Consider the following 27536-nt stretch of genomic DNA (forward strand, 5'->3'; position numbering starts at 1 on the left):
TTAGAATTCGTATCCGTTGAGTCAAAATTCAAAGTGAAAAGGAAAGAAAATTTAATGTAATAATAAATTCTACCCGTCCCCCTCTCTCTTTCTCTCTCTGTTTATTTATTTTTTATTAAAATCTAGAAAAAAAGAAAATTATTTTTTTTATTTTTATTTTCTAAATTGAAAATCTATTTTTTATTAAATAGATTTCAAAATCCAATTTTAAAAAGAAAAAAAATTTGACATATTTCATTTTTCCATTATTCAATAAGACAATTAATCCAAAAATTATTATATTTTAAATTTTATGTATTATTATTTAATTTATTTTTAATATATATTTTATATCTATAACTAACTTTAAGGTTGATTTATTATTCAATAAAAACTTTTAATAGTTGTATTCCATATTCTAATTGGTAATTACCAATTAGCAATAGAAAAATTACAGGATAAGTACAAAGCATTGGCGTTATGAATTATAAATAGATGATCTCTGAACGAAAATTTCATCATCATAACATCTGTGATAGTTCATAGAAACACTATACATACATTGATTCAAAACCATGGCTACCCTTATTGCTCCACCCAACCACTCTCCCCAGGAAGATGCTGAATCTCTCAACAAGGCTTTCCAAGGTGGAACAATTACATTTGTTTCTCAGTCTTATATATGCATTGATTCTATTTTGAACTTGTTAGTACATTTTTTATTGTTATATTATTTTCTTTTAAAACTTTGGAGAATTGAATAGTTTATGTCATCTGATTGTCCTATTTAGACCGGAATTTGAAATGAATTAATTAAGTAAATATATGAACTTATATTGTAGGATGGGGTACTGATGAAAGGAGCGTGATAGCAATATTGGGTCATAGAAATGTTCATCAGAGGCAGCAAATCAGAAGAGCTTATGAAGAGATCTTCCATGAAGATCTTGTTAAGCGCCTCGAATCGGAGATCAGAGGAGACTTTGAGGTACCATTATTAATTAATTTGTCCCATGATTCACCATAAAAGAATATGATCATGTTATATGATTCTGAAAACTCTCACTAATTCTATTTGTTTATTACAAATTTTACTTGATTTTTTTTAGTCTTGGTAATATTTTGTGTCTTTTGTGGTCTTGTATTTGAACCTTCTCACTTAATTTTTTGAATATTTGTGAGTGTTTGAACTATTGAAAAATAAAATTATTGAAAACCGTGACTAATTCTGTTGTTTACTATTGGTACTGAAAAACCAGAAAGCTGTTTATCGGTGGATTCTAGAACCTGCGGATCGCGATGCTGTTTTGGCTAATGTAGCCATTAGGAATGGCATGAACTACCATATCATTGTGGAAATTTCATGTGTTCTGTCCCCTGAGGAGCTTTTAGCGGTGAGGCGCGCTTACCTCAACCGTTACAAGCGGTCCTTGGAGGAAGATGTTGCGGCGCATACTTCCGGACATCTTCGCCAGGCAAGTCATTTTTTCATTTTATCTTATTATTTAATAGTTAATTTATAAATAAATAATAATGTTATATCATACTAAAATCAGCTATCAAATTTATACATACCATTTAGTGATTAATTTTTGGTACGTACAGGTATTTAGCTAAATCAAATATCTTAAATTTTATTAAGAAAAAAACATATTTATTTTATGATATGTTATGGTATTTAGGGATGAACGCGGATCGGATTAAATATGGAAAAAAATTTGATCTAAGTTTGGATCCGATCCAATCCGCATATTTGTGGATCGGATCGGAATGAATATCGGATATATCTGCAAAATACAAAAATATTTTTAAAAGTTTATTTTTATTTTAAAAATATCAATAAAATTTTTTTCTATTCTTTTAAATATATTTACTCTTAAATAATATTAAACATATATTTTTTAAATAATAAATTAAAATAATACAACATGTATCATAATTATTAGTTGGAATAAAACATAAAAAAATATTTACTTGCTTATTTTTTTTATTTTTGCGAATATGTGAATACCTATAAAAAATCCCTAATCTAATCCTATTAGGGTGTAGATCGGCGGATTCATATCCGTAATTTTCAGATCGAATTGAGATAAACACCACAAATATATGGATTGGATCCGATTCATGAACACTCCTAAACTGTTGATGATATGTGAATTTTTATTGGGGATGATTTTGTGCAGCTTTTGTTGGGGCTAGTGACTGCATACAGATACATTGGTGATGAGATCAATGCAAAACTGGCACAATCTGAAGCTGAGATTCTTCATGAGGCTGTGAAAGAGAAGAAAGGTAGCCAAGAAGAAGCCATAAGAGTCCTTAGCACAAGGAGCAAGACTCAACTCATTGCTACTTTCAACCGTTACAGAGAGACCCATGGCACTTCCATCACCAAGGTATACATAAATGTTAACCCTCTTATGTTCTCTATAGTTTATACTTTTATTTATTTTCTTTGATATATTTTTTTAAGATTTTAGCTTGCTGTAAAATAGATGAATTTTGAGTTTGATAGATGCTTATTATTTTTATTCCCTTGTTTTGATCTAGAACGTTTAATTATTTTTTATTCTTCTTGTTAATTTATTCTATTAAATATTGACATAGTAGGTTAAGTACTAATTTGATATGTCTTATCATATTTAGTATTTATCCGAATAATCTAATGAGTAATACCAGAATAATTTTTTTGAAAGCTTTTATTTTTTTTATAATATATTACTTTTTGGAAAAGAAAAGGGATATTCCGATGTTTTAAACTTATTATTTGTAAATATTTGGAATTTTGGATGCAGAAACTGTTGGATGAAGCTTCCGATGAGTTTCAGAAGGCTTTGTACACTGCCATTCGTTGCATCAATGATCATGTTAAGTACTATGAGAAGGTAAAACCAACTCTCTACCTACTAGTTTTCACCAACATCGTTTATTTCTTTATTTTTGTCATTGAAAAATTTTATTGGTGTCTTCAATGCGACAAAATCAATGTTTGAATTTTTGCACAATTGTGTATATGTTCTTGGAACCCACCTTTTTCTTTATAATTTCTTTTACCCTACTTTTTGGTGAATTTTTTCCCTTGTGCAATAAGATAGTTAAATCAGCAATAGCATATAAGATGCACCCAAAAACAAAACATCAAAAAATCCTATTCAGCATTTGTGTTTGTATTTTATCTACTAGTTGGTTAAATGTTAGAGGGCACTTGATTTGTATTTGTATTTTTTTATTTTTATGTAAAATCCTAAACCATAATATTTACAACAAAATCTTATGATGATATCGTATAAGGTGGTGCGCAACGCGATCAAGAAGGTGGGAACGGACGAGGATGCACTGACTCGGGTGGTGGTGAGTAGGGCGGAGAAGGATTTGAAGATCATCTCAGAAGTGTATTACAAAAGAAACAGTGTTCTTCTTGAGCATGCTGTGGCCAAGGAAACCTCAGGGGACTACAAGCACTTCCTCCTCACTCTCTTGGGCAAACAAGAATAAATAAATAGCTTTTTCTGTGAATTTGGTTACTGGGATTATATATTATGAGTTTTTCTAAGACATCAAGTGTTCTATTGGCTTTTTAATTTGTGTTGGTTTTCATTGTTGAGTGTTGAGTATGATTTTGATTTTCAGTCTTCTTTTGGAACTTGGATGTTCTTCTTTTAATATTTACTATGAATATGATATTATTATAATAAATTTTATTTTCATATATATATGCTAGTGTCAGAGTTTTTTCATATGCAATTGTGTATTGTTACATAAATTAAATAACTAATTTTAAAATCTAATATTTTAAAAATTACTTTAACACAAATTTAATTACGTGCGTGATGAACATGCTAAAAAGCGTTATGTTTCTATTTGCGCTTATAAGTCTTCAATTTTTTGTGTACCTGTAGGACTAGTTCTTTTGGGCTGATAGTTACATATAAAGATCAATAATAATGATATATTGATATTAGATGAACCAAAATTTTAATTCAAAATTTAAATACCAATATTTAAATCATTCAACTTGTAGTTTAGAGTCCATGATGTGTTTATGGATGACAAACAAATAAAAAAATTGTAACGAAAATATAACTTTTTAAAATAAAAAATACAAGAATCAAGTTCTAAAAAAGAAAAACACACTTTTCCAAATTCATGTCTGAAATTTTTTTTATCAAATTTATTTTTTAAAGATTTTAAAGTAATCATGTTAGTTTTTTTGTTACTTTTTTTATTGATGGTGTCAAAATTTATTAATGTAGTACGTCAAGTGGCACATCAACACACGGCTAGGGATCTTAATTCATAGTTGTCAAAATCGAATCGGTGATCGAACTAGTCAGATTACTGGGTCACTAAGTTACTGGTTCAACCGGTGGGTCACTGGTTAAACTGGTTGACTCGGTCCTATATAATTAAAAATAAAAAATAGTTAAAAATTTAAAATTAGTCACTAATATAAAATATTTTTTCAATTTAATGAACAAAAAAAATAAAACATAACATAATCAATATCAATATATTAATATATTTATATACTATGTGTTGTTACTATGTGAATCCATATTTAAAAGGATAAAAAACATAAAAATTCAGTTATAGTTTATGATATATTTAATTTTTGTCATCCATTATACTGAGATGCATGCTAGCGCAGTGGTAGGATGAGGGGCGTGTTTGCTAGCTTCCCTGGGTTCGAATTCTGCATCCCTCATTTTTGGAGTAATTTTGACAGGAGCTTCTACCATGGTACGGCGACGTGCGGGTCCGGCCGGTTTTCAACGGGTTTGACCACCGTTGATCGGTTTAATTGCGGATCCAATCCAAACGACTAATCGAACCGGCCAGACATGGCCTGGCCGGTCCAGTTCTGATAACACTGTCTTAATCAATTATTAATATAATAAGCTTATGAAATTAGATTAAATCAAAATCTAATTGAGAAAAAAATTTGAAACATTAAAATTTCTTAATTTGGATTGATTTGATTTAATTTCATAAACTAATCATGTTAATAGTCAATTAGGACTACTAGGTGTGTGTTGTAATGTTGCGTAACGTACCGCATCAACAAACTCTGACGCTATTAATAATGAAAGTGACAGAATAAAAAATAGATGATCTTTTAGAGACTAATTTTAACCATTTACTCCACAAATTAAGAAAAATAAAATGCATGACATCTTATGTAGGTAAAGAGACAAAAATAACTACTTCCTATAGAAGCACAAATTTTAATTAATAGAATGTCAAAGATATTTTGAAATGTTAAAAATTATACAGGGCTGCTACACATCCATATAATTATGTAACCAAGTTGGCCCAAACCCAAATAGAATCAGGCGCATTAAATGGCAAGTGAAAACACGCGCCAGAGACAAACAAAACTCTTCCTTTTTCATTCGCACTTCATTGTGAAAAAACGTTATATCTTCTTCAACACGAAACCAATATACGAAATGACTCATTCTTTTCGAATCTTTCTCAACATCACTCAAACTTCAATCACGTTCTCTGCAGAGACTACTATTGGAAAGAAATCGAGAGAAGATTTTGCAAGCAACAACCAGAAACGAATAAAAACTGCAACAAAGACTACCAAAGGTATGAGAAAACTACTGTTCATTTAAAATTTTACAATGTCGCATTTCTCTTAGTTGCATTTTAGGTTTACCGAATTGATTTGCTTCGTTTAGTAGATCAAACTATTGTGAATGTATTTTTATAGTATAACTAGGCCTTGGAATTAAATTTGTTGTTATTTTCATTCAATTCAGTGGATAGTGTAATTAGGGTTTTGAGATTTGTTCGTTTCGGTGGCTTTTGTAATTTTGATTCACCAAGTAAATGTTGTTCGGTTCGGTGGGTTCTTTTTATGATAGCATGCAGCAAATCGTTTCCTAGCTGTTTCATTATTTATAACGTTTGATTCTTCACACCCTGCAGCATTGCATCTCGGCATTTGAATCTATGGTTGACCCGAAACTCTACCCCCACCGTCTAGGTTATAATCCTCTTCACCCGTGTCAGAAAATGGAGTCCTCTCATGTATGACGTCTAGATCCAGACTATGATAGTGACTTGGTACTACCGATAGCGCCGGTATTGGGTGAGGTGGAGGCAAGACATGGCGCGCCACAGTTTGGGCGGACGTCTTTGGTACAAACTCCTCCAAATTGCCCCCTTCGAAAGAATTAATGTCAGCACTATCTAGCACATATTCTTCGTCTGACTTCTCGTCGCCCTCCTTCGCCTCATCCACTAGAATGGCGACATGAATGGGTAGTGGTGCGAGAGGTGGTCGTCCTATACATAGGTCGAGTGTACAGAACCACCACGACCAACATCTCTAACCTCGGCGAAAAGCTCCATCACTTGATCCGCCATAATCCTCCCATAGATATCGAACATGAGTCGCACATGTTCGTCCCCTTGAAGTCGAAATAGCCAAAATCGGAAAATTCCATTATCCATGGGTGCCAGCAACCTATATCCTACCCTTCCGACCTCCCTCGTATACATTGTATTTTTTTTAAAAAAATTGAAAATAATAAAAAATATTAATATTATCAATAATCCAAACTTTTAGCATACAATTAGTACATAAAAAGGTTGGTGAAAGAGATTAAAATAGATATGTTTGATCAATTAGTACTCAAAAAAGTTGATGGGATAGTGGGAAGAGAATTGAAACGGTTATCTCTCACGCTATCTCTCATTATCCACATGAAAGATACCCGTTTCAATTCTCTCTCCACTATCTCATCAATCTCTCCAATAATTGGCAAACGGTTATTTTTATTTTTTAAATTTAAATCAATTCAATTGGATCATAATTTAATTTAAAATTTTTTAAAATGAATATATTTGATCAATTAATACTCAAAAAGATAATCTTGTTCTAGCTAGCCAGCTATTATACTTAACCATGTGTTTTTTATACTCCATCACTTTTAAAATAAGCATAGCTTTTGAAATATTACCATATGTTCATAACACGCAGCGGAAGAAAAGAAGGTAATCCTAAAGATTTATTTTGTGTTTAAACTTTATTCTAATAATAAATATATAGTAGATCAGATCTAAATATCTGAGTACGCTAGTAAAAATCTTTTTCTCCTTCAATAGTACGAAGGCGTTATGTGTATCCACACCGAGACCAACCTTTGCTGTCAACTCTTTGACCAATGGATATCTGATCAAAACTGAGAATCTCTTTGCAACTTTTTGCACACCATAAAATTCTTTTCCAAGAATTAGGCTTACATACACTTATATGTGCAGAGGTAAATGAATAAAACTCTTGTTATTCTCGTCACTTTTCTGTACTCTTGACGTACATATATATAATATGAGATTTGTTATTGATTTTAAATTTGATTCTCAATTCAAATTTAAATCATATCTTGAAACTTTAAATTTGAATCCTTCAAATTTTATGAATCATATCATAACAATTTAAAACATAATCGATTTGGATCTCATCCAAATTTATAATTCAAATTCAGAAACAGAATAACTAATTATTCTCAAAACTCATTTAATATTCTCAATTTTCATATTATTATTATATTCTTGGTGCTAGCAAAGAATACAATAATATTCCATTTGAATTAATATAATTATTTATTTGATCAAATCAAATTAATAATTAAATAATTCTACAGCAAATATTAGAACACTCATTAGTGTGTGACCCCATAGGTTTAATACTAAGCGGGTAGTAAATTAATCATACTAAATTTACTAATCAAGGTTGGCGTCTAGCAACACTCCTCAACGACCCGATAGTATGAAGTAATATATTTTTATTAAGAACCTGAGAGGAACAAAGTAGAATTTCTTCCATCTTTTCAGCTCTTGGTTAACCCTTAGAGTATAGTTTAATTGTCAAACTCTAACTTGTTACTGTTATTATAATGAACTGTGAATGACTTAAGAAACTCATTTATTCATTCATTCAATTTCCTTGGCCAAGGTTTTATTCATCTCAGTCATTATAATCATAGAGTTCAAACTCTTTACCGAAAGTTGACGGATTCCTTATTGACTAATTATTAATTCTACAAGTATTTAAATCATACCCAATATGCATTCAACAAGCACCTTAGGGTATTAGGTGCCTGAAATCAAAGTATAATAAATACATTGTTAATTACTCTGACATTCGCTGGTCAAAGAAAACTCTATTACTATGTTCATCTTTAGAATATCATATTGACAAATATACGGTAATTACAACTATTAGGAATTCTCAAAGTGAGTCCGTTCAATGGTCATATCTCTATATGCACCATCTATATATATAATTTAATAAATGAGATGTATTAATCTTCATCCAATGAAGACCATTATATATATATTGATCTTTTCAGATTATTAATGTCCTTTTTAATAATTCCATGACCAAGAATAATTTAGATTAAATTATAAAAGATTCATCTCTCAATATTATGATCACTATCATAATTATAAACTTCTAAATTTAATCAAGAATTTTATTATATTAATATTTAATATAATAATAACAAATTATTTAACACATAATTGATTGGATTGTGGTCATATTCCTTATTTCCAACCGCTTTTATATTTTAGTTTTATCAAAAAATAAATATATTCGGATAATTTTTTAGTTTAAATTTATTACATCTTTTAATAAATTTTAAAATAAAATATTTATTTAAAAAAATTAGGTTTTGTTAAGAACGAGAGTTTTTTTTATTTATAATGGAAACACGACACATGTAGTAAAAGGCACGTGCAAATTTGAAACCACATACATGAGTTTTTAATAACTAAAATTTTGTAGTTACTCTTTTTTTTGAGTAGTAATTTGATCGAATATATCTATTTTAAAAATTTTTAAATTAAATTATGATTCAATTGGATTGATTTAAATTTGAAAAATAAAAATAACTGTTTATCAATTGTTAAGAGAAATTGATGGAATAACGGAGAAAGAATTAACGCTTATCTCTCACTTGGATAATGGGAGATAACGTAATCGTTTCAATTTTCTTTCCACTATTCTATTAATTTTTTGAGTACTAATTGATCAAACATATCTATTTTAATCTCTTTTATCAACCATTTTATGTAATAATTACATGCTAAAAGTTTAGATTATTGATAATATTAATACTTTTTATTATTTTTACGAAAGACAAAGTTATTCCTTTTCAGTTTTTTTATTTTGGGATAATATGATCTCTCTATGTTAAAAAAATTATTTAAATAATAATAAAAATTAGTTTTGTAGGAGTTATATTTGTATTTTGTAGGGTTTTAAACCTTCACAAAATTATTTTCAATAATATAATCAATTACTATCACTACTACCACTACTTTCTTTATTCTCATTATTATCACTCCTACTTCTATTATTTTTATTGTTTTATCATCATCATTATCTCCTCTACCGTCATTATCACCAATACTAATATTATCAACATTAAAGTTATTTTTTGCATTTTTTATTCGATGTTATTTTTTTCTTTTAAAAAGTATTTGTACTACAGTTACTTTTTTTTGTGGCATCATTTTTATCGATAATTTTTTTTCACTTAACTACTATTAATGAAGAAATTTTTAAAAATAAACTCATTAATAGTTTGTAGAAGTTTAAAATCCCATAAAATATAAATAAAATTTTCACAGAATTAATTTTTATTTTTATTTAAATAATTTTTTTAACAAAAAAATCATATTGTCCCAAAATAAAAAAAGTTAAAAATTGAAGTATTCTTTATTTTAGACAAAAATCACTTTATCTTTCGTAAAAATAGACAAAAACAAAACTGGGTATTTACTCTAAAAAAAAGTATAAGGAACGTCGAGAGAGGAATTCTCTACTCTTATATTCTCCTAATTAAAAAGAGACAAAAAAATATTCTCTAATTAAAACCGCCCATCTCTCTTGATATCTTTAAACGGTCTATATTCTCATTATTCTGTATTATTTAAAAGCTTCTATTGCTAAGAATTCAGTACAAATAAATAAAATTATTAATTTAAAATTTAAAATATAAATAAAATATAAATTAATTAAAATTAATTTAAATAATAATAAAATATATAATTTTTATTTTTTAAGTTATTTATAGATATACATATTTTATTTATTTTGTAAATAAAATATAAGTAATATTAATTCGTTTACATTATAATCGAAATATAAAAGTAAAATGAAGATGGGTAAATATATTACAAATTAGAAATTACCTATATTTATTATTTAAATAAAATATTTAAATTATTTATTTTAAAAAAAATCTTACAACTAATCGGTCTAAAATGTACCCTAAAAGTAGTATTTAGTACAGAGACAAAAATTGAAAGACTGAGATTTAGAAACAGAAACTGAAATAAATATCAGTATTCTCTTTGATACAAAGTAGAAGATAGAAATTAAAACAAAAATGAAGTTCTAATTTAATTTATACAAAAAATAAAATTGGAATTAATTAATTGAAACGAGCTTATTTAGGTATAAAATGTTATTAAAGTTTTAGTCTCTGTTTCTAAAAATTTCAGTTCCCTATATCTCTACTTTTTGGAGGTACTGAAATGTTGAAATTTTGAAGATAGAGACAAAAATTTGAGTACCAATCTTTGAACCAACAAACATGATATTGAGTCTCATTCTCCCAATCTCTATTTCGGTACCTCAAAACAAACGCTACCTAAATAAGAGAGTCTCATCCATAGTTTTAAAAATCGAATCGAACTGGTCGATTCAACCGAATTAACCTAAAATCGGTCATTAAAACAGTTTGGTTAACCTCAAAAACCATCTGGCAAAAAATTTGGTCAAAAAACCGGTTAAACCGATAGTTAATCGATAAACCGATAAAACCGATCAATTTTTTCACGGTTTGGTGCACCCTCCAAAACGACGCGCGTTTTGACCTTTATTAAAAGAAAAAAACCTAAATGGCCAAAAGCTTAAAACTCCCCAACGTCGCCCAGTCCTCCCTTTCTCCTCCCTTTCCTCTCCCATCTTAAACTTTGAACTTTGAAATTGAAAGATCGGAGAACCCTAGCCCTCAGCCGGCAGCCCCGCAGCCACCGCAGCTCCGCAACCTCGCAGCCCCCGCAGCCCCTTTTCCGTCGTCGTTCCCTTCCCTTCGTTGTCTCTCTTCACTGCGTGCGCCCTCGCTGCCTCTTCTCTCCTTGCTGTCAGTCGTCGCTACTCAGCTCCTCGCCGTGGGTCGTCGTTGTTCCGCTCCTCGCCGTTTGTCATTTCTGCTTTTCTGCCTTCTCACCAGTCTTGCTAGGTGGTCTCTGCTTCTCTGCTCCTCACTCTTCATAAGAAAAGAATTAATTAGCAAGAGTGGCTGACGGTTTGTCAATTTCTTGAGTTGTTGGGTGTTCAGCTAACTGGTGGTGATGGGCAGCTAGAAGAGGTTAAGTGGGTAAGGTAGCAATTCATTGTTACAATTCTTCAAAGCATTTCTCTATTGGCACAATGACTCTGACGAAAAGTTTATTTTGACATCTTTCTCTTGAAAAATAATTTAGCCTTTCATTTTTTCTACTACTTCAAACTAATTAAGCTTCACATAGGCTTGCTGCTTGAGATTTTGTTAACTTAAGTGACAATGATGAGGACTTAAATGATAGGGTTAATGATGATGGAAAGAACGAAGAACTGGACGATGAATTTGATGATTTTCTTGATAGCAAGCCTGTTCTAGAATTGTAAGGTGTGGATCCAAAGAGAGGTTGGAGATGGTAGTCATTGTTTATGATTTTTATTTGTTACTATAGACATTACTAGAGATGGAATTTTGGATTGGTATAATATACCTGATGTCTTTGAAATGCTATGATTGCATTAAAGTTTTTATTGTGCACAAATAATAATGTTTAAACATGAAAATTGAATTGATTCTGAAATATAACTGTGCTGAAGCCAATAAAAAAGAATTCTTCACTAAATGGAGATTGAGTCTTTGAAGTCGAAGAAAATTACTAAAGCTTAGAATAGTTTCTTTTTATTTATTTTTTATTTATGTTATTCTTCATGAGTTTAAAATGATAATAACTGATATATTTTTATGTTGCATTTTGTATAAAAATATTAGAAATTACTAAACCAGTTAAATTCCGGTTGAATTCCGGTTGAATCTTTGAACCGTTAAACCAGTCACTCCATCAGTTTATTAACCGGTTCGGTTCTTGCAACCTTGGGCTCATCCAAGATCTGGCTTTCTGGTGCAGTAACAAGTTTCGGATATGCAAGGAAAGAAACTCCTCTTCTTAGTTCCAGATTCCTCGAACACCATGGCGGCTTCCAAAACCACAACCAAAACCGATCTCTTTCTTGCGAGATTCCACGAGATCCAGGCAATCCGAATCTGATGATTGACTCACTCAGGCAGTTGCTTGCTACCAGAGCGGCGGCCATCTTGTTAAAACGGACAGGTAAAACCTTTAAACCTGCTCTCTGATGAAGCTCCCGTTATTGTCTCCTTATTATCGCTTCTAAGGCATCCAGGCTGCGTCTGCATAGTATTTGAGCATGGAAGACCGTGGAGGACGCGGCGGCCTGGTCATTGTTGGCGTGGGGGCCTTCCAATCTCATGGCTGCCTGATCGATCTTGAGTGATTACAAAAGCAGAGATATTGCTCTTTGATTTCGAAGGTATGATTTGAAACCTTGGGTAGAATATGGTGTCATTCCTCTCTTTCCAGATGGACACCTTTTCCATTAGCTGAATGTTGGGGTAACTATACAACTAATTTTGTGTTGTTTGCAACAGATCGGTTACTGTAGCTGGCAACTAAATCAGAAAGCTGTGCAGTCTAATCATGCTGGTCGCCAATGCAGCAATCAGAGGAGGTAATAATTCTTCTTTTAACTGACAAAGCATTTTGACATAAGAATTTGTTTATATGTTATGGTTCATGCTTTGCCAAGTAAAGTTGAGGATTTGGGAGGGTAGAGGATGATGGGAGGTTCATGGTTTCATTCATGGCGTCATTGATAAATAAAAATTTGTTACCCTGTTTTGATTGACTAGGCTCCCGTCTTAGCAAGTTAGCATAAGTGTATGCGTCTTTCTCTCGGCTTCCATGTGGCTGATGGTGGCGTTCTGTTTCGATTATTCTTAGGAGGCAAGAGCCTGTTGACCTCCCAAAGCCGGTTTAATAGACTGGTTTCAAAATATGAATGCTTTAGTGGGTATAAGTCTATAACACTTTAATTAATTGCGTCAATTGGGAAGCAATTGAGGAATGGGTGGAGACATCAATTATTCAATCCCCCTTCCCTTTCTCTCTTCAAAATTGCCCTCTTCGATAGCAATTTTCCTCATTTCATTGCTGCAATTTAGTTACTGCTACCTAGAGACTGTCTCACTTTCTTCTTTCTTTCTCATTTTTTGAAAAAATGACTCCATTGAAAATTTAGGGGGTAAACTGATGTTGATTTTCTTCATTTTCTTTTCAATCTATTGTAAATCCTTACATTTTCTTTTGAAGTAATTTATTTATTTCTTTCTTCTTTTTCTTTGGTATGTGCCTATGATTTTTAAGGAATATACTAGGTCCTCTGCACAAATCGTTCTCTGAGGCGAGTTTTTTAATTAGATTAAGTATATTAATGTTATTGCAGTACTATGTTGTGTCTTAGTTTATAGGTTACAAATTTTTCCCATAGATATTGTATGCCCGATGTCTGAGCATTTACGCGACCTTGTTCTTCAAGGTGAGTTGAAAATTATAATTTAATTTTTCTAGATTTGTCATTTTTTTGGTGGGCCCTAGATCTGTCATTTAATTTGATGAGTTTTGTTTGCATTTGTTATTTAAGCCCATTTCATGATCATTTGCGAATTGATTATGATGCTAACAGGTTAGCATTTTCTCTATTTTTTTAATTCAAATTCAATTTACAGCACTACAACTTGTAATTCCTGCATTTGTCATATGTTTAAGTGCAAGTTTTTATTCGTCTCTTAAAAGAGTTTATATTTCTTTGGTATTAATGGCATTTTTGGACTGACCTTTGATAAGGAGGCAGATAAATTTGACATCTAAGTGTTTTAAATGAAATACTCGTATTTGAAATTATTCCATGTTTTTAGGGAAAACGTTTAGCTTTTGTGACTTTGGATGGCTGTTTAACCATTCACAATGTTGATCATCTCTATAATAATCGATTCGCTGAATTTATTTAACAGGTTAGACAGCCATCCAAAGTCATAGAAGCTAAACGTTTTCCCTAAAAACATGGAATAATTTCAAATACGAATATTTCATTTAAAACAAGACAAAAACATGGAATAATTTCAAATACGAGTATTTCATTTAAAATAAGACGTACTTAGATGTCAAATTTATCTGCCTCCTTGTCAAAGGTCAGTCCAGAAACGTCATTGATACAAGAAATATAAACTCTTTATATAAACTCTTTTGAGAGACAAGTAAAAACTTGCACTTAAACATATGAAAAATGCAGGAATTACAAGTTGTAGTACTGTGAATTAAATAAAAAAATAGAGAAAATGCTAACCTGTTATTATTATAATCAATTCGCAAATGATCATGAGATGGATGAAATAACAAATGTAAACAAAACTCATCAAATTAAATGAAATGATTATTTTTTATTCAATTTCAATTTATTCCTTTTGTTTTTTTATTTCAATTTCAATTTATTTTTTTATTCAATTTCAATCTTTGTCTTTTTATTTATATCTTATTTCGTGTCTTTTTATTTATTTCTTATTTCGTATCATTTGGTATTAGGGAGAAACAAGAAATCCAAAAACAAAAAAAGCAACAGAAATCCAAAAATAAGAACAAGAACAGACCAACAATAAAAATTAGGGAATTAGGGATTATGATGAACAAATCCATTATTCAAATTCAGATTCAACAAATACTAATAATCAGATTCAACAACACCAACAACTAAAACATTATTCAAATTTAGAAATAACAACATAAAATTCAACAACCAAATCAACACATAATAACAATAAAATCAGAAAATAACAAATCAAAATCAGATTAGAAGTAGAAGTAGAAGCAGACCCAGAAGAAGCAGAAGCTCATCAAGTAGAAGCAGAAAGCAAAGACAGAAGTAAGAAGCAGAAGATGAAGTAGAAGACGAAGCAGAAACATAGGCCGAAGCAAGAAGCAGAAGCGGCGAGGTGCAGCGGCGAGGCGACGAGCAACAGTGGTGCAAAAGTAGAAGCTCTCTCCCTGGCTTGCGATGGCAACGACAACGGCGACGGCGGCTCCAAGCCGAAATAAAACGTTAAGGACGATTCTAAATAAAAAATTATGTTGGGATGGTTTTGATTCTGACCTTGAACATTAGGGACCAAAACAATACTTATCCCTTAATTAAAACTATTAAGTATGTGTTGTGATGTTACTTAATATACCACATCAACAAATTCTAACGCTATTAATAATGAAAGTGATAGAAGAACTAACATGACTAATTTAAATCTTTAAAAAACGAATTTAATTAAAAGATTTGTTCGAAAACTAATTTAAAAAAAATTTAAAGATTAATTTAACCATTTATTTCACAAATTAAGAAAAATAAAATGCATGAAATCTTATGTAGGTAAGAAGACAGAAGTAACTACTTTCTAGCACAAATTTTAATTAATACAATGTCAAGAGATATTTTGAAATGTTAAAAATTATATCATTATTAGGAGTAAATTTAAAAAAAGAAATTAATACTACCTAAATATTAGTATGTCGCAAACACTTTAGAGGGAATGTGGGCGGACAAAACCACCATCCCCACATTTACACCGCAACACTAAGTTAGCAAGATAAAACCACTATTTTTGTCAGGCGCAGGTGCCTCATTTTTTTAAGTGACAAACGACTTTTGTATTTGATAAATTGTTTATATATTTGATCTAAAATTTTATAAGAATGTTTAGATAACTATTTAAAATATACACGCAAAAAATAGCATAAAATTTTGATATTTATTTTTATTTTATTTTTTAAAAATATTATTGGCTGTTGACAAAAAAAATTATATACTTAACAAAAAATTACTAAATTTTAAAAATAAAAATATCTCATTTTTTTAATCATATTTATAAAAAATCACATTAAAATTCAATCTCTAAAATATTTTTGAGAATACATATTTAATATTAAGTATTTTTGTTATATTTTTAAATTATTTGAGAGTATTTTTGCTGATAATAAATATATTTTTATTAGTAACAATTATTCAGATGTATTTTTAATAGTTTATCTATTATTTTATTATAAAATAATTATTCAAATTGAACTATAAAGTTAAACTACAATAATAAACCGATAAACTATTAGTAAGAGCAATTCGAGTTTTAGAATCTTGGATTTCTTCCCTTGATGTAGAGCACAATTCTCGGAATGTGTCACATAACATATATTGGTAAATATTTGATAAATTAAACGTTTTTGTAAATATTATATTTTATTAATTTAAATAAAAAATTGCTGAAACAAGTTATTGACTAAATCTAGATGTTGAAAAAGTAAACTTTAGAAGAGATGGATTATCTAGTCTTTCCACAAAGAGCTCTCCTTTAGTTTCAGTCTTACTTTCCTAATAATAATGCTCACAGACTCAACACAGCTTCCAACTTTCAACTTCCCATCGCCCAAATTTGCTGCTTTCAAATGCCTTTCGGACTCTCTGCCTCATTTCTCAAATCTCGCTCCTTCCACCACCACCGGTACACCTTTTATTATTATTATTATTATTATTATTATTATTATTACAGTAAAAATATCTTCTGACTTCAAAATTTATTAAAAATTTCACAAATATAAATTTTATTTTAGTTTAATTTAATTATAAAAATTTTTCGATTTGCATCAAATTTATCTCTAACATTTAATTTTTTAAAAGATTTATGACTAATTCAATAATATTTTTACAATAACAATATTTAACATAAGCAAAGTTGATATATTTATCATGTATTATTGTTGAATAATCTTAAACTTAAAAAAAATAGCTATCAATAGTATATTTGATACAAATCGAAAATTTCTTAGACAAAATTAAAACAAAATAAAACTTAAAAGTATTTTTAATATTTTTGGCAAATTTTAGAGATGAAAAATATATTTTATCCCATTATTATTATTATTATAACCATGTAACATGTACAGTAAAATCAATTATCAAAATAAGTTATCAGTGAAAAATACATATTAAAATATAATATAAATACATATTGAAAATAAATTAAACTACAAATATATTTATACAAAAATATATTAGTAATTGATTTTAATAGCTAATTTTAATATACATATAATATTTTTTCTTCAAATAATGTCCTTATTTTTCACAAACTTTGCATAGATATTTTTTTTCTTTTATTTTATCTTATGCTCATTTTTTTTAGTCATCAAGAGTTGATAACCGAATTTTAGATTTAGGTTAAAAAAGCTCTAATATCATATTATAAAACTATTTTTTAAAGAATTTAAATTAATCATAATTATATAAATAATAGCAGGACAAGTTTTTGCAAAAGTAGAGGAACACGGAGAAAGCAATTATGCTTTAATTTCCAAAAGAATAGAATCACCAAGAGAAAAGTGAAGGAAAATAAATATATAATTCATCAGTTATGATTACTTACGTAAATTAAGAAATAATTAAAATAATTTAATTTAGATAAATTATTGAAGCCATTATATACAAAATTATTCTTATTAATGCTTTTCTCCTTATTTTAGCTGGTCATGAACAGTTTTTCAATCTAGGCAACAACCTTATTTTCAATTTCGATTCACAAAAAAAGAGATCAAATTTAGTTATTTGTTGATTTCCTTATTTCTTTGTTAAAATAAAGAAAATAAATTCTATTATCGGAAAAAAATTATAAAATAATGATAAAGTTAAGAGTATCATAGGTGGAGTTAGTTCGAATATGAAATTTTTTGTGTAAATTCTAACTAATCCAAATCAATGAAATAGGGGGTTGATCGATTCGGGTAATTGGAATATCTGACTGAAAATAAAAAAAAATTGATTTACCGAAATCAGCCAAACTGAATTTCTAGACACCATTCAACCAGAACCACATTTTTATATAATTCGAACCTAATTGACTCGAATTATACTCTTATGTAGTTCGAAATAAGTTAATTCGAATTACATCGAAGGAATAGCATCAAGTAATTCGAAACAATATGTTACGAATTATAAAAGAGTAATTCGAATTAAGTTAATTCGAATTACTATGATAGAGTGAAATAGCACATAATTCGAAAGATATTGACTCGAATTATTGAGCAATTGTAATTCGAATCCAATTGATTCGAATTATATATATATAGTGCGAATTTAGTTGATTCGAATTACAATGAGCCGGAGCTGTATATATATGTTGTGAACTCATGTTGCTCTCAACAAAGAGGTGAGATGGCTAGTGAGGATAGTTTCCTAGTGCTGGTACATCACAGAGGGTCGATTAAGAGAAAAACTCGGTCCGGCGTGAAGTTCACTGATAAGGATCCCCTATGTATTATCGTGAGGCCAACAACCACCTACGATGCTTTTGTTAGCTCTGTGCTGGAGAAGCATGGTCTCGAAGGAGTTAAAAGGGTAAAGAAGTTTTTCTATCGCATTCCAACAACGGTGCTCCATGACACCGTGAAGTATGATTCTTTCACGATCGGTAGTGATGAGGACTTGCAGGTTATGTTTATTTGTCGTAGGCAGTTTCCCGAGGTAAGGACACCAGAATTGTTGGCAAAGTTGGTTGATGTGGTATCTAGTTCGGGTGGTTCGAACCGGAATGCCAATACTATAGCCGCGGTTGCCGGCTCGAGCTCGAGACCTGCGGTTGCTTCATCCTCCGTTCCTGTGTATGAGCCACCGATGCAGCCTGTTGCCTCCCCTTCGTTTGCCGTTGATCTGAGCGGCAATGTTGGAGACGAGGTTCGATATGGGGAACATGTTCCCACCGAAGTGCATTGTCCTACACCCGCTGGTGTTGTTGAGGATTTGTTTGATGATCCAGATGACGATGACGTCGAGCCGGATATGATCGCTGATGAGAGCGGCGATGATCTTGGGACTATTGATCCGAGAAGGGCTACAGGTGGATCTAGTTCTGGCACACAGCAGTACCCACCCCATTTTTCATCGTTGGACCTGGATGCCATGCGGCAGGACGAAAATACTGTGCAGGCCTTTGGATTTGGCACTAGAGATACGGAAGGGTCTGCCGGTATGACCGAGTTCCAGGTTGGCCAACAATTTCAGGATAAAGATGAGGCGCTGTTGAGTGTGAAGACGTACAGCATCCGTCGAGGGGTCCAGTACAAGGTCGTTGAGTCTGACTACCGCAGGTATGTGGGAAAGTGTTCTGAGTTTGGGAATGGGTGCGCATGGTTGATTCAGTTGAGTCTCCGACAGCGGAAGGGGATATGGGAAGTGAAGCGGTACAACGGACCACATACCTGTCTCGTCACCTCCATCTCCAGCGACCATAGGAGTCTGGACTACCATGTGATAGCGACATTCATTATGCCGATGGTTAGGGCTGATGCCGCCGTCAACATCAAGGTGCTTCAAAATGCCACGGCCGCACACTTTGAGTTCAGGCCAACGTACAGGAGGGTATGAATGGCGAAGCAGAAGGTCGTTGCCGTCATATATGGGGACTGGGATGAGTCGTACAACGAGCTCCCTAGGTGGGTTTTAGGAGTTTAGCTGACGATGCCTGGCACTGTAGCCGTCCTCAGGACTTGCCATGTTCGAGTTGGGGGACAGCATGACGAGTCTCAGGCTTATTTTCATAGGCTGTTCTGGACTTTCCCCTCTTGTATCGAGGGATTCTGTCATTGCAAGCCGTTGGTGAGTATTGACGGCACCCATCTATATGGCAAGTATGGGGGAACGTTGCTAGTTGCGATTGCACAGGACGGAAACTCCAACATACTCCCCGTGACATTTGCACTAGTTGAGGGTGAGAATGCTGAGTCATGGTCTTTCTTTCTTTCCCATTTCCGTGAGCACGTGACACCTCAGCCGGGTCTGTAAGTTATTTTAGATAGGCATAACGGCATCAAAGCAGCCCTCGAGGCTCCCGATGGGGGATGGCTACCTCCGGCTGCATACCGGGCGTTCTGCATTCGACACGTTGTAGCGAATTTCGCCCTGACCTTCAAGGGAAAAGATGCCCGGAGGCTTCTTGTTAACGCAGCATATGCGAAGACTGAAGTGGAGTTCGACTACTGGTTTGACATTCTGCGCTCTGAAAATTCGGCAATGTGTGACTGGGCGAACCGAATTGAGTATTCGTTGTGGACACAGTACTGTGATGAGGGTCGGAGATTCGGACACATGACGACCAATATTTCGGAGTGTGTCAATTCAATCCTGAAAGGGGTAAGAAACCTCCCTGTTTGCTCGCTGGTGAAGGCCACATACGGAAGGCTGGCTGAGCTATTTGTCCGAAAGGGTAGGGAGGCCGAGGCTCAGATGGGTACTGGACAACAATTCAGTCAAGACCTAGTAAAGTGTATCGAGGCCAACCTGAAGACAGCCAGGTGCTTCACGGTGACTGTTTATGACAGGGATAACTCGGAGTACACCGTGGCTGAGACGACTCCGACAGGTTCATTCTCACTTGGTACTTACAGGGTCTCATTAGGGTCCAAGACTTGTGATTGTGGATACTTTCAAGCACTTCATTTCCCGTGTCCTCACGCACTAGCTTGCTGTGCTTATTCACGTCTTACATGGCAGCCTTACGTCCACCAGGTCTATCGCCTTAGTTCCGTTTTCGGTGTTTATCAGATGGGATTTACACCTCCCATTCCGGAGGGTTTCTGGCCACCATATGCCGGGCCTATCGTTATAGCGGATCCGAACATGAGTTGTGCGAGGGAGGGTCGTCCAAGGTCCACACGCGTTCGCACCAACATGGATAATGCAGATCCGAACCGGCCAAAGAGATGTGGCCTCTGCAGGCAGCCAGGACACACCCGTCGTAGTTGTCCACAAGCGGCAGGACCCAGCGGGAATGCTGGGAATTAATAGGAGATTTGGTTTGTCTGTTTTTATTTCTTACTATATCAGCAGATGTATTTTATTTCAGTTAGCAACCATTGTTCTACGTGGAACTAAGTTGTATTCTATAAGTGTTGAAACTTGTAATTCGTACCACATATGTATGTTGAATGTCTTTCTAATTTTGGAATTTAGTGACTAAAACAAACTACACTATCTGATGGGATGACTGATAATATGTAACATAACATCAAAGTACATAACATAACATCTACATAACATCAAAGTACATAATATAACTTAACATCAAAGTACATAACATCAAAGTACATAACATAACACTGATAACCAACAAAGAAGGTACATAATAGAAACATAATAACACGACATACACCACTATCCATAAATCATCTAAATAGGTGCGACCCCGTGCCACATCGGCGTGGCACCTGTGTCCTGTAACCCCTACGTATAAGTGGCTCCTCATCCTCAATCGAGTCGTCGCTGTCATCCGGAACTGCGTCTGTCGGGGTCATGGGCAGAACATGCACGGGTCTGGATGATGACGGGCCGGCAACTGAATGTGACCCCAGAGTCTAGGCCAATGCTGGCGTCCCACCCATGGCAAAAGTATGCGCAGGAGGCACCGTGGTAGGCTCGTTCAGATCTACATCTAGCGGTGTCTGTGTCCTTGTCGTGTGAACCCGTCCTGGTGCAGCCTCATCCTCCTGCATGATGGTCCGGATATCATCTAGGAAATGCGGTCCACCGAACTCGGCCACAATCCCATCACTAGCAAGGAAGTCTGGAAACATTGAGCCCGGACTCACGCATGGAGTACCCTCCTAAAGGGTCTGATCGTCACCGGGAATACCTACGAAATAATCTCCAAGAGGTCCGCCCCCAAGCCCAGCGTCATTGTGACTCGTGGGATCTCCCATACCAGATCCATGCCACTCACCATCATGCCCGCCCTGATGGGCCCTATCAACCCCCGCAACATCACCTCCTCCAGCTGCACCCCCCAGGCTGATGGGCACCCTCTCCACCAGCAGCCACCCTCCTCCTGCCTCCACGACCACGCCGCTTCCCCCCACCCCTAACTGCGTCCTCGACGTCATCCATAGCATGATCCACCCAATTCCACTCACGCTGGCTACGACGTGTCCCGACTCGTGCTCTTCTCTCAATACGACGTCTGTCAGGAAGATCCTCAACTCGATCCATATCTGGAACTCGGCCTGCACCCCTCTGCGTCGCCTCATTCGGAATAGGAATACCTCTAGGATCCCCCAATAACATCTCTGGCGACAGGAACCTCTTTCCGTGCTGATACCACCATGTCAAGAAATCATGCGACGGACCGGGGTCGGCCACGATGTCGAACTGTAAAATGTGCTCCGCACGCTCCTGCCAGTGAAGATGCCACTCAGGTAAATGTGCCGGGAACCAACGGTCACCTCCTCTCCCGTCCTTCGACATCAAGAAGTCGATGTTCAGGGCGGGACGCGATGTGGGCTGAACGCCGCCTAACTACGGTAAAAATCTATCAACCTGATGCCACTCGACCACCGCAAAATAAATCAGAGACGTCCTACACCGCCATAACATCGTATGCCGAGGCTCCAACACCTCTGGATGGACAACCTGGATGACGTCGAGTGCGCTATAGGGCATCCATATGAACTGAAAAAAACAAAATAAAAACATTTTTGCACTTCTGCTAGACAATATAAACTGAAACAACGACTGCAGATACATATGGGCTCAGCGTACTTACATCCCGAGGCTGTAACAAGTCGATCTTCAGGCGAGCCATCTGTACCCGAGGTCCCTTGTTGCTAATCCCAGGATTGTAACCAGACCATTTGTGTAAGAAAATTAAAAAATTCTATTGTGTTCATGACTCACTCTACAAGGCATGAAATTGCTTGCATAATCGAAAATAAATACAACAAAAATACATAATATAAAACAACAACGGTACCTCGAGGCAAGGGGCCAGCTAATCTCATCATACCCAGTAGGCCTAAAAGTAGGAAACCTCCAGAAGATCCAAGACTACAGTAACTGTAAAGGGCCAGCTAGCTTCACGACATGTCTGTTGGCGACTCGGCACATGCACCGGTACAACCATGCTAGTGCTGCCGACCCCCAACTGTAGCGACCCATCTCCTCAAGCCGAGCAACATAGGGTATCCATCTGATGTGTATACGATTGCCGGACTTGTCGGCAAACAGCTGCGTGCCCATAACATCATGATATAGGCACGGGCAAAGCGCCTAACTATCTCCTCATCAGCCCTGTCTGGACACTCTCCAAATGTCTCTTGGAACCAGGTGCAGTTGACTGCGAATTTCTGCACCTGGTTCTCGGGAGGTACAACACCGAGCAACTCACGGAACCACTGCCAAGCTGGCCTCCCACCCTCAATGTAAAGGTGGAAGTCTGTCAGGCAACCACTGACGTAATCTCCGTCCACTGGCAACCCCAGATGGTATGCGACGTCCTGAAGCGTGATGGTGCACTCTCCGAACGGCATGTGGAAGGCGTGCGTCTCAGGCCGCCACCTCTCGACGAATGCACTGACTAGGGGCTCGTCTAGTCGGAGCCATCTGTCGTTCAGTCTTGCAAGATGGTACAATCCGGCCATCTGCAAGTAAGGAACGTACCTCTCATCAAGACACATCTCCTGCTGCCGCCTAACGCTGGATATGCAACGACGAGGCTGGCCAGTACATAAACCGCATAATTAGAACAGATGCACAAACCAGTAACATATACAATATATTTCATAAGGAACCAGAAAATAAATCGTTCAACATAACATATATGAAACAAGCGACCAACATTTATTCTCAAAAAACGCTTACAAAAAACCATTCACTAAAATCACTATCCAAAACCATTTGCTAAAACCACTATCCAAAACCATTCACGAAACCACTATCCAAAACCATTCACTAAAATCACTTGCCTAAACCGCTAACACTAAAATAAATCGCTATAAAAAACCATTAACAAGGTCCACTAGCCTACACTACCATCCTAAACCACCACCCTTAACCGCTAACCATCACTAAAACCACTATCCAAAACCATTCACAAAAACCGCTTACAAAAACTCATTTCAAAAACCACTAACAAAAATCACTTGCTTAAACCGCTAACACTAAAATAAACCGCTATAAAAAACCATTAACAAAAACCACTAGCATAGACCACTATCCTAAACCACTATGCTAAACCACTAACAGTAACGTAAACCATTATAAAAAACCATTAACAAATACCATTATCATAAACCGCTTTCATCAACCACTAACAAAAAACACAATCAACAGCGCAACATCTTAAACCACTAACCTCGTCGTTGATCACACCGGCGATATGAGCAACTCCATCCAAACGATAAAGCCTCCCCGGATCGTCCCCCATCGACTGAAAATGCCGCTCTGGTCTTACTCGGCCCGAATGTTGGTCGTTTTCTCTGGGATTTGTGGGGTTGGAGAATGACAAAGTGATTCGAATGAACTAGGTTCGAACTCCTTATATAACCGAAACCCTTGTAATTCGAATCAACTTGATTCGAATTACTTAGTAGAACGAAATTCACCTAATTCGAATCAACTTGATTCGAACCTCTCTCTTGTGCACTTCTCCATCTAATTCGAATTAATATCACTCGAACTAGCCTTTCATAATTCGAATTTATTCGTTTCGAATTACTAGGGAGGATTGCAAGTTTAATTCGTTTTGTATTGATTCGAATTAACTTGTAGTTGTTTTTTAGAGTAGTTCGGATTGATTCAATTCGAATTACATGTAAATTTAATTCAAATCTTATTGATTCGAATTATATATAAATTGGTCCTGGTGGATTCAGGTATGGAAGTTTGATTTGGCTGATTTGGGTTATATTGAGCTCTCCTTGGCTCATTTGGGTTTTTTACCCTATAAAAAATGTATATAAATAATATGTAATAGTAAAAAAAATTTAATACACCATAAAAGTTATACTTAAATAAATAAATAAATAGTATAATTTGGATGAGAAAAGAATAAAGTTGTATATATTATTATATTTTTTAAAACATTAATATAAATCTAATTGAATAATTGGATGCAGATCAAATTAATATAAATCTTAAACCTCAAAATCAACACCATAACTAATTAAGGTAAGATTTAATTAAGTTTGACCTGATTATTGTGTCCGATCTATTGAATATAAAACCAATATAATTTAGTCAGATCAATTTTGATCAGGTGGTCAAGTTACCCATACCCGTAAATATAAGGGTAAAAAACTCAAATGAGCCAAGGAGAGCTCAATATAACCCAAATTAGCCAAATCAAACTTTCATACCTGAATCCACCAGGACCAATTTATATATAATTCGAATCAATAAGATTCGAATTAAATTTACATGTAATTCGAATTGAATCAATCCGAACTATTCTCAAAAACAACTACAAGCTAATTCGAATCAATACAAAACGAATTAAACTTGCAATGCTCCCTAGTAATTCGAAACGACTAAATTCGAATTATAAAAGGCTAGTTTGAGTGATATTAATTCGAATTAGATGGAGAAGTGCACAAGAGAGAGGTTCAAATCAAGTTGATTCGAATTAGGTGAATTTCGTTCTACTAAGTAATTCGAATCAAGTTGATTCGAATTACAATGGTTTCGGCTATATAAGGAGTTCGAACCTAGTTCATTCGAATCACTTTGTCATTCTCCAACCTCACCAAATTCCAAAGAAAACGACCAACATTCGGGTCGAGTAAGACCAGAGCGGCATTTTCAGTCGATGGGGGACGATCCAGGGAGGCTTTATCATTTGGATGGAGTTGCTCATATCGCCGGTCAACGACAAGGTTAGTGGTTTAAGATGTTGCGCTGTTGATTGTGTTTTTTGTTAGTGGTTGATGAAAGCGGTTTATGATAATGGTATTTGTTAATGCTTTTTGATAATGGTTTATGTTACTATTAGTGGTTTAGAATAGTGGTTTAGGATAGTGGTGTATGCTAGTGGTTTTTGTTAATGGTTTTTTATAGCGGTTTATTTTAGTGTTAGCGGTTTAAGCAAGTGGTTTTTGAAATGGTTTTTTGTAAGCGGTTTTTGTGAATGGTTTTGGATAGTGATTTTAGTGATGGTTAGCGGTTAAGGGTGGTGGTTTAGGATGGTGGTGTAGGCTAGTGGACCTTGTTAATGGTTTTTTATAGCGGTTTATTTTAGTGTTAGCGGTTTAGGCAAGTGGTTTTAGTGAATGGTTTTGGATAGTGGCTTCGTGAATGGTTTTGGATAGTGGTTTTAGCGAATGGTTTTGGATAGTGATTTTAGTGAAATGGTTTTTTGTAAGCGTTTTTTGAGAATAAAATGTTGGTCGCTTGTTTCATATATGTTATGTTGAACGATTTATTTTCTGGTTCCTTATGAAATATATTGTATATGTTACTGGTTTGCGCATCTGTTCTAATTATGCGGTTTATGTACTGGCCAGCCTCGTCGTTGCATATCCAGCGTTAGGCGGCAGCAGGGGATGCGTCTTGATGAGAGGTACGTTCCGTACTTGCAGATGGCCGGATTGTACCATCTTGCAAGACTGAACGACAGATGGCTCCGACTAGACGAGCCCCTAGTCAGCGCATTCGTCGAGAGGTGGCGGCCTGAGACGCACACCTTCCACATGCCGTTCGGAGAGTGCACCATCACGCTTCAGGACGTCGCATACCATCTGGGGTTGCCAGTGGATGGTCAGTGGTTGCCTGACAGACTTCCACCTTTACATTGAGGGTGGGAGGCCAGCTTGGCAGTGGTTCCGTGAGTTGCTCGGTGTTGTACCTCCCGAGAACCAGGTGCAGAAATTCGCAGTCAACTGCACCTGGTTCCAAGAGACATTTGGAGAGTGTCCAGACAGGGCTGATGAGGAGACAATTAGGCGCTTTGCCCGTGCCTATATTATGATGTTATTGGGCACGCAGCTGTTTGCCGACAAGTCCGGCAATCGTATACACATCAGATGGCTACCTTATGTTGCTCGGCTTGAGGAGATGGGTCGCTACAGTTGGGGGTCGGCAGCACTAGCATGGTTGTACCGGTGCATGTGCCGAGTCGCCAACAGACATGTCGTGAAGCTAGCTGGCCCTTTACAGTTACTGCAGTCTTGGATCTTCTGGAGGTTTCCTACTTTTAGGCCTACTGGGTATGATGAGATTAGCTGGCCCCTTGCCTCGAGGTACCGTTGTTGTTTTATATTATGTATTTTTGTTGTATTTATTTTCGATTATGCAAGCAATTTCATGCCTTGTAGAGTGAGTCATGAACACAATAGAATTTTTTAATTTTCTTACACAAATGGTCTGGTTACAATCCTGGGATTAGCAACAAGGGACCTCGGGTACAGATGGCTCGCATGAAGATCGACTTGTTACAGCCTCGGGATGTAAGTACGCTGAGCCCATATGTATCTGCAGTCGTTGTTTCAGTTTATATTGTCTAGCAGAAGTGCAAAAATGTTTTTATTTTGTTTTTTTCAGT

The 27536-nt window shown here is 34.8% G+C and overlaps 3 protein-coding genes across 6 annotated transcripts in view; 2 read left to right on the forward strand and 1 right to left on the reverse strand.

Annotated features, from left to right (window-relative positions):
• The first annotated feature begins 461 nt into the window (after positions 1-461).
• LOC107462945 (annexin-like protein RJ4) lies at positions 462-3690 on the forward strand. Its single transcript, XM_016081634.3, has 6 exons — positions 462-627; positions 822-967; positions 1239-1454; positions 2163-2375; positions 2775-2864; positions 3271-3690. Exons 1-6 carry the CDS (start codon positions 555-557, stop codon positions 3472-3474), a joined length of 942 nt encoding a protein of 313 aa, XP_015937120.1. The 5' UTR covers positions 462-554; the 3' UTR covers positions 3475-3690.
• Positions 3691-10937: 7247 nt separating this feature from the next.
• LOC107462886 (naringenin 8-dimethylallyltransferase 1, chloroplastic) overlaps positions 10938-27536 on the forward strand; it is a 33426-nt gene continuing 16827 nt past the window's right edge. For 2 of the 4 annotated variants that reach the window (XM_052252707.1, XM_052252708.1), the window contains exons 1-4: positions 10938-11387; positions 12196-12399; positions 12473-12619; positions 12738-12817. Coding sequence is in view for 2 of the 4 variants with exons in the window: in XM_021130221.2 (XP_020985880.1) it covers positions 26750-27234 (485 nt within the window). In the remaining 2 variants the exon portion in view is untranslated. Of the gene's footprint in view, positions 11388-12195; positions 12400-12472; positions 12620-12737; positions 12818-16492; positions 16683-26499; positions 27235-27536 lie in introns of those variants that run through there. The other 2 variants (XM_052252706.1, XM_021130221.2) reach the window with 2 other exon arrangements.
• LOC127741112 (uncharacterized) lies at positions 21333-23158 on the reverse strand. The gene is made up of 2 exons (XM_052252709.1): positions 22767-23158; positions 21333-22672 (listed from the first exon to the last, which is right to left on the reverse strand). Exon 2 carries the CDS (start codon positions 22466-22468, stop codon positions 21989-21991), a length of 480 nt encoding a protein of 159 aa, XP_052108669.1. The 5' UTR covers positions 22469-22672; positions 22767-23158; the 3' UTR covers positions 21333-21988.

Source organism: Arachis duranensis, chromosome 8 (assembly GCF_000817695.3).
Source record: "Arachis duranensis cultivar V14167 chromosome 8, aradu.V14167.gnm2.J7QH, whole genome shotgun sequence".
Taxonomy (NCBI): Eukaryota; Viridiplantae; Streptophyta; class Magnoliopsida; order Fabales; family Fabaceae; genus Arachis; species Arachis duranensis.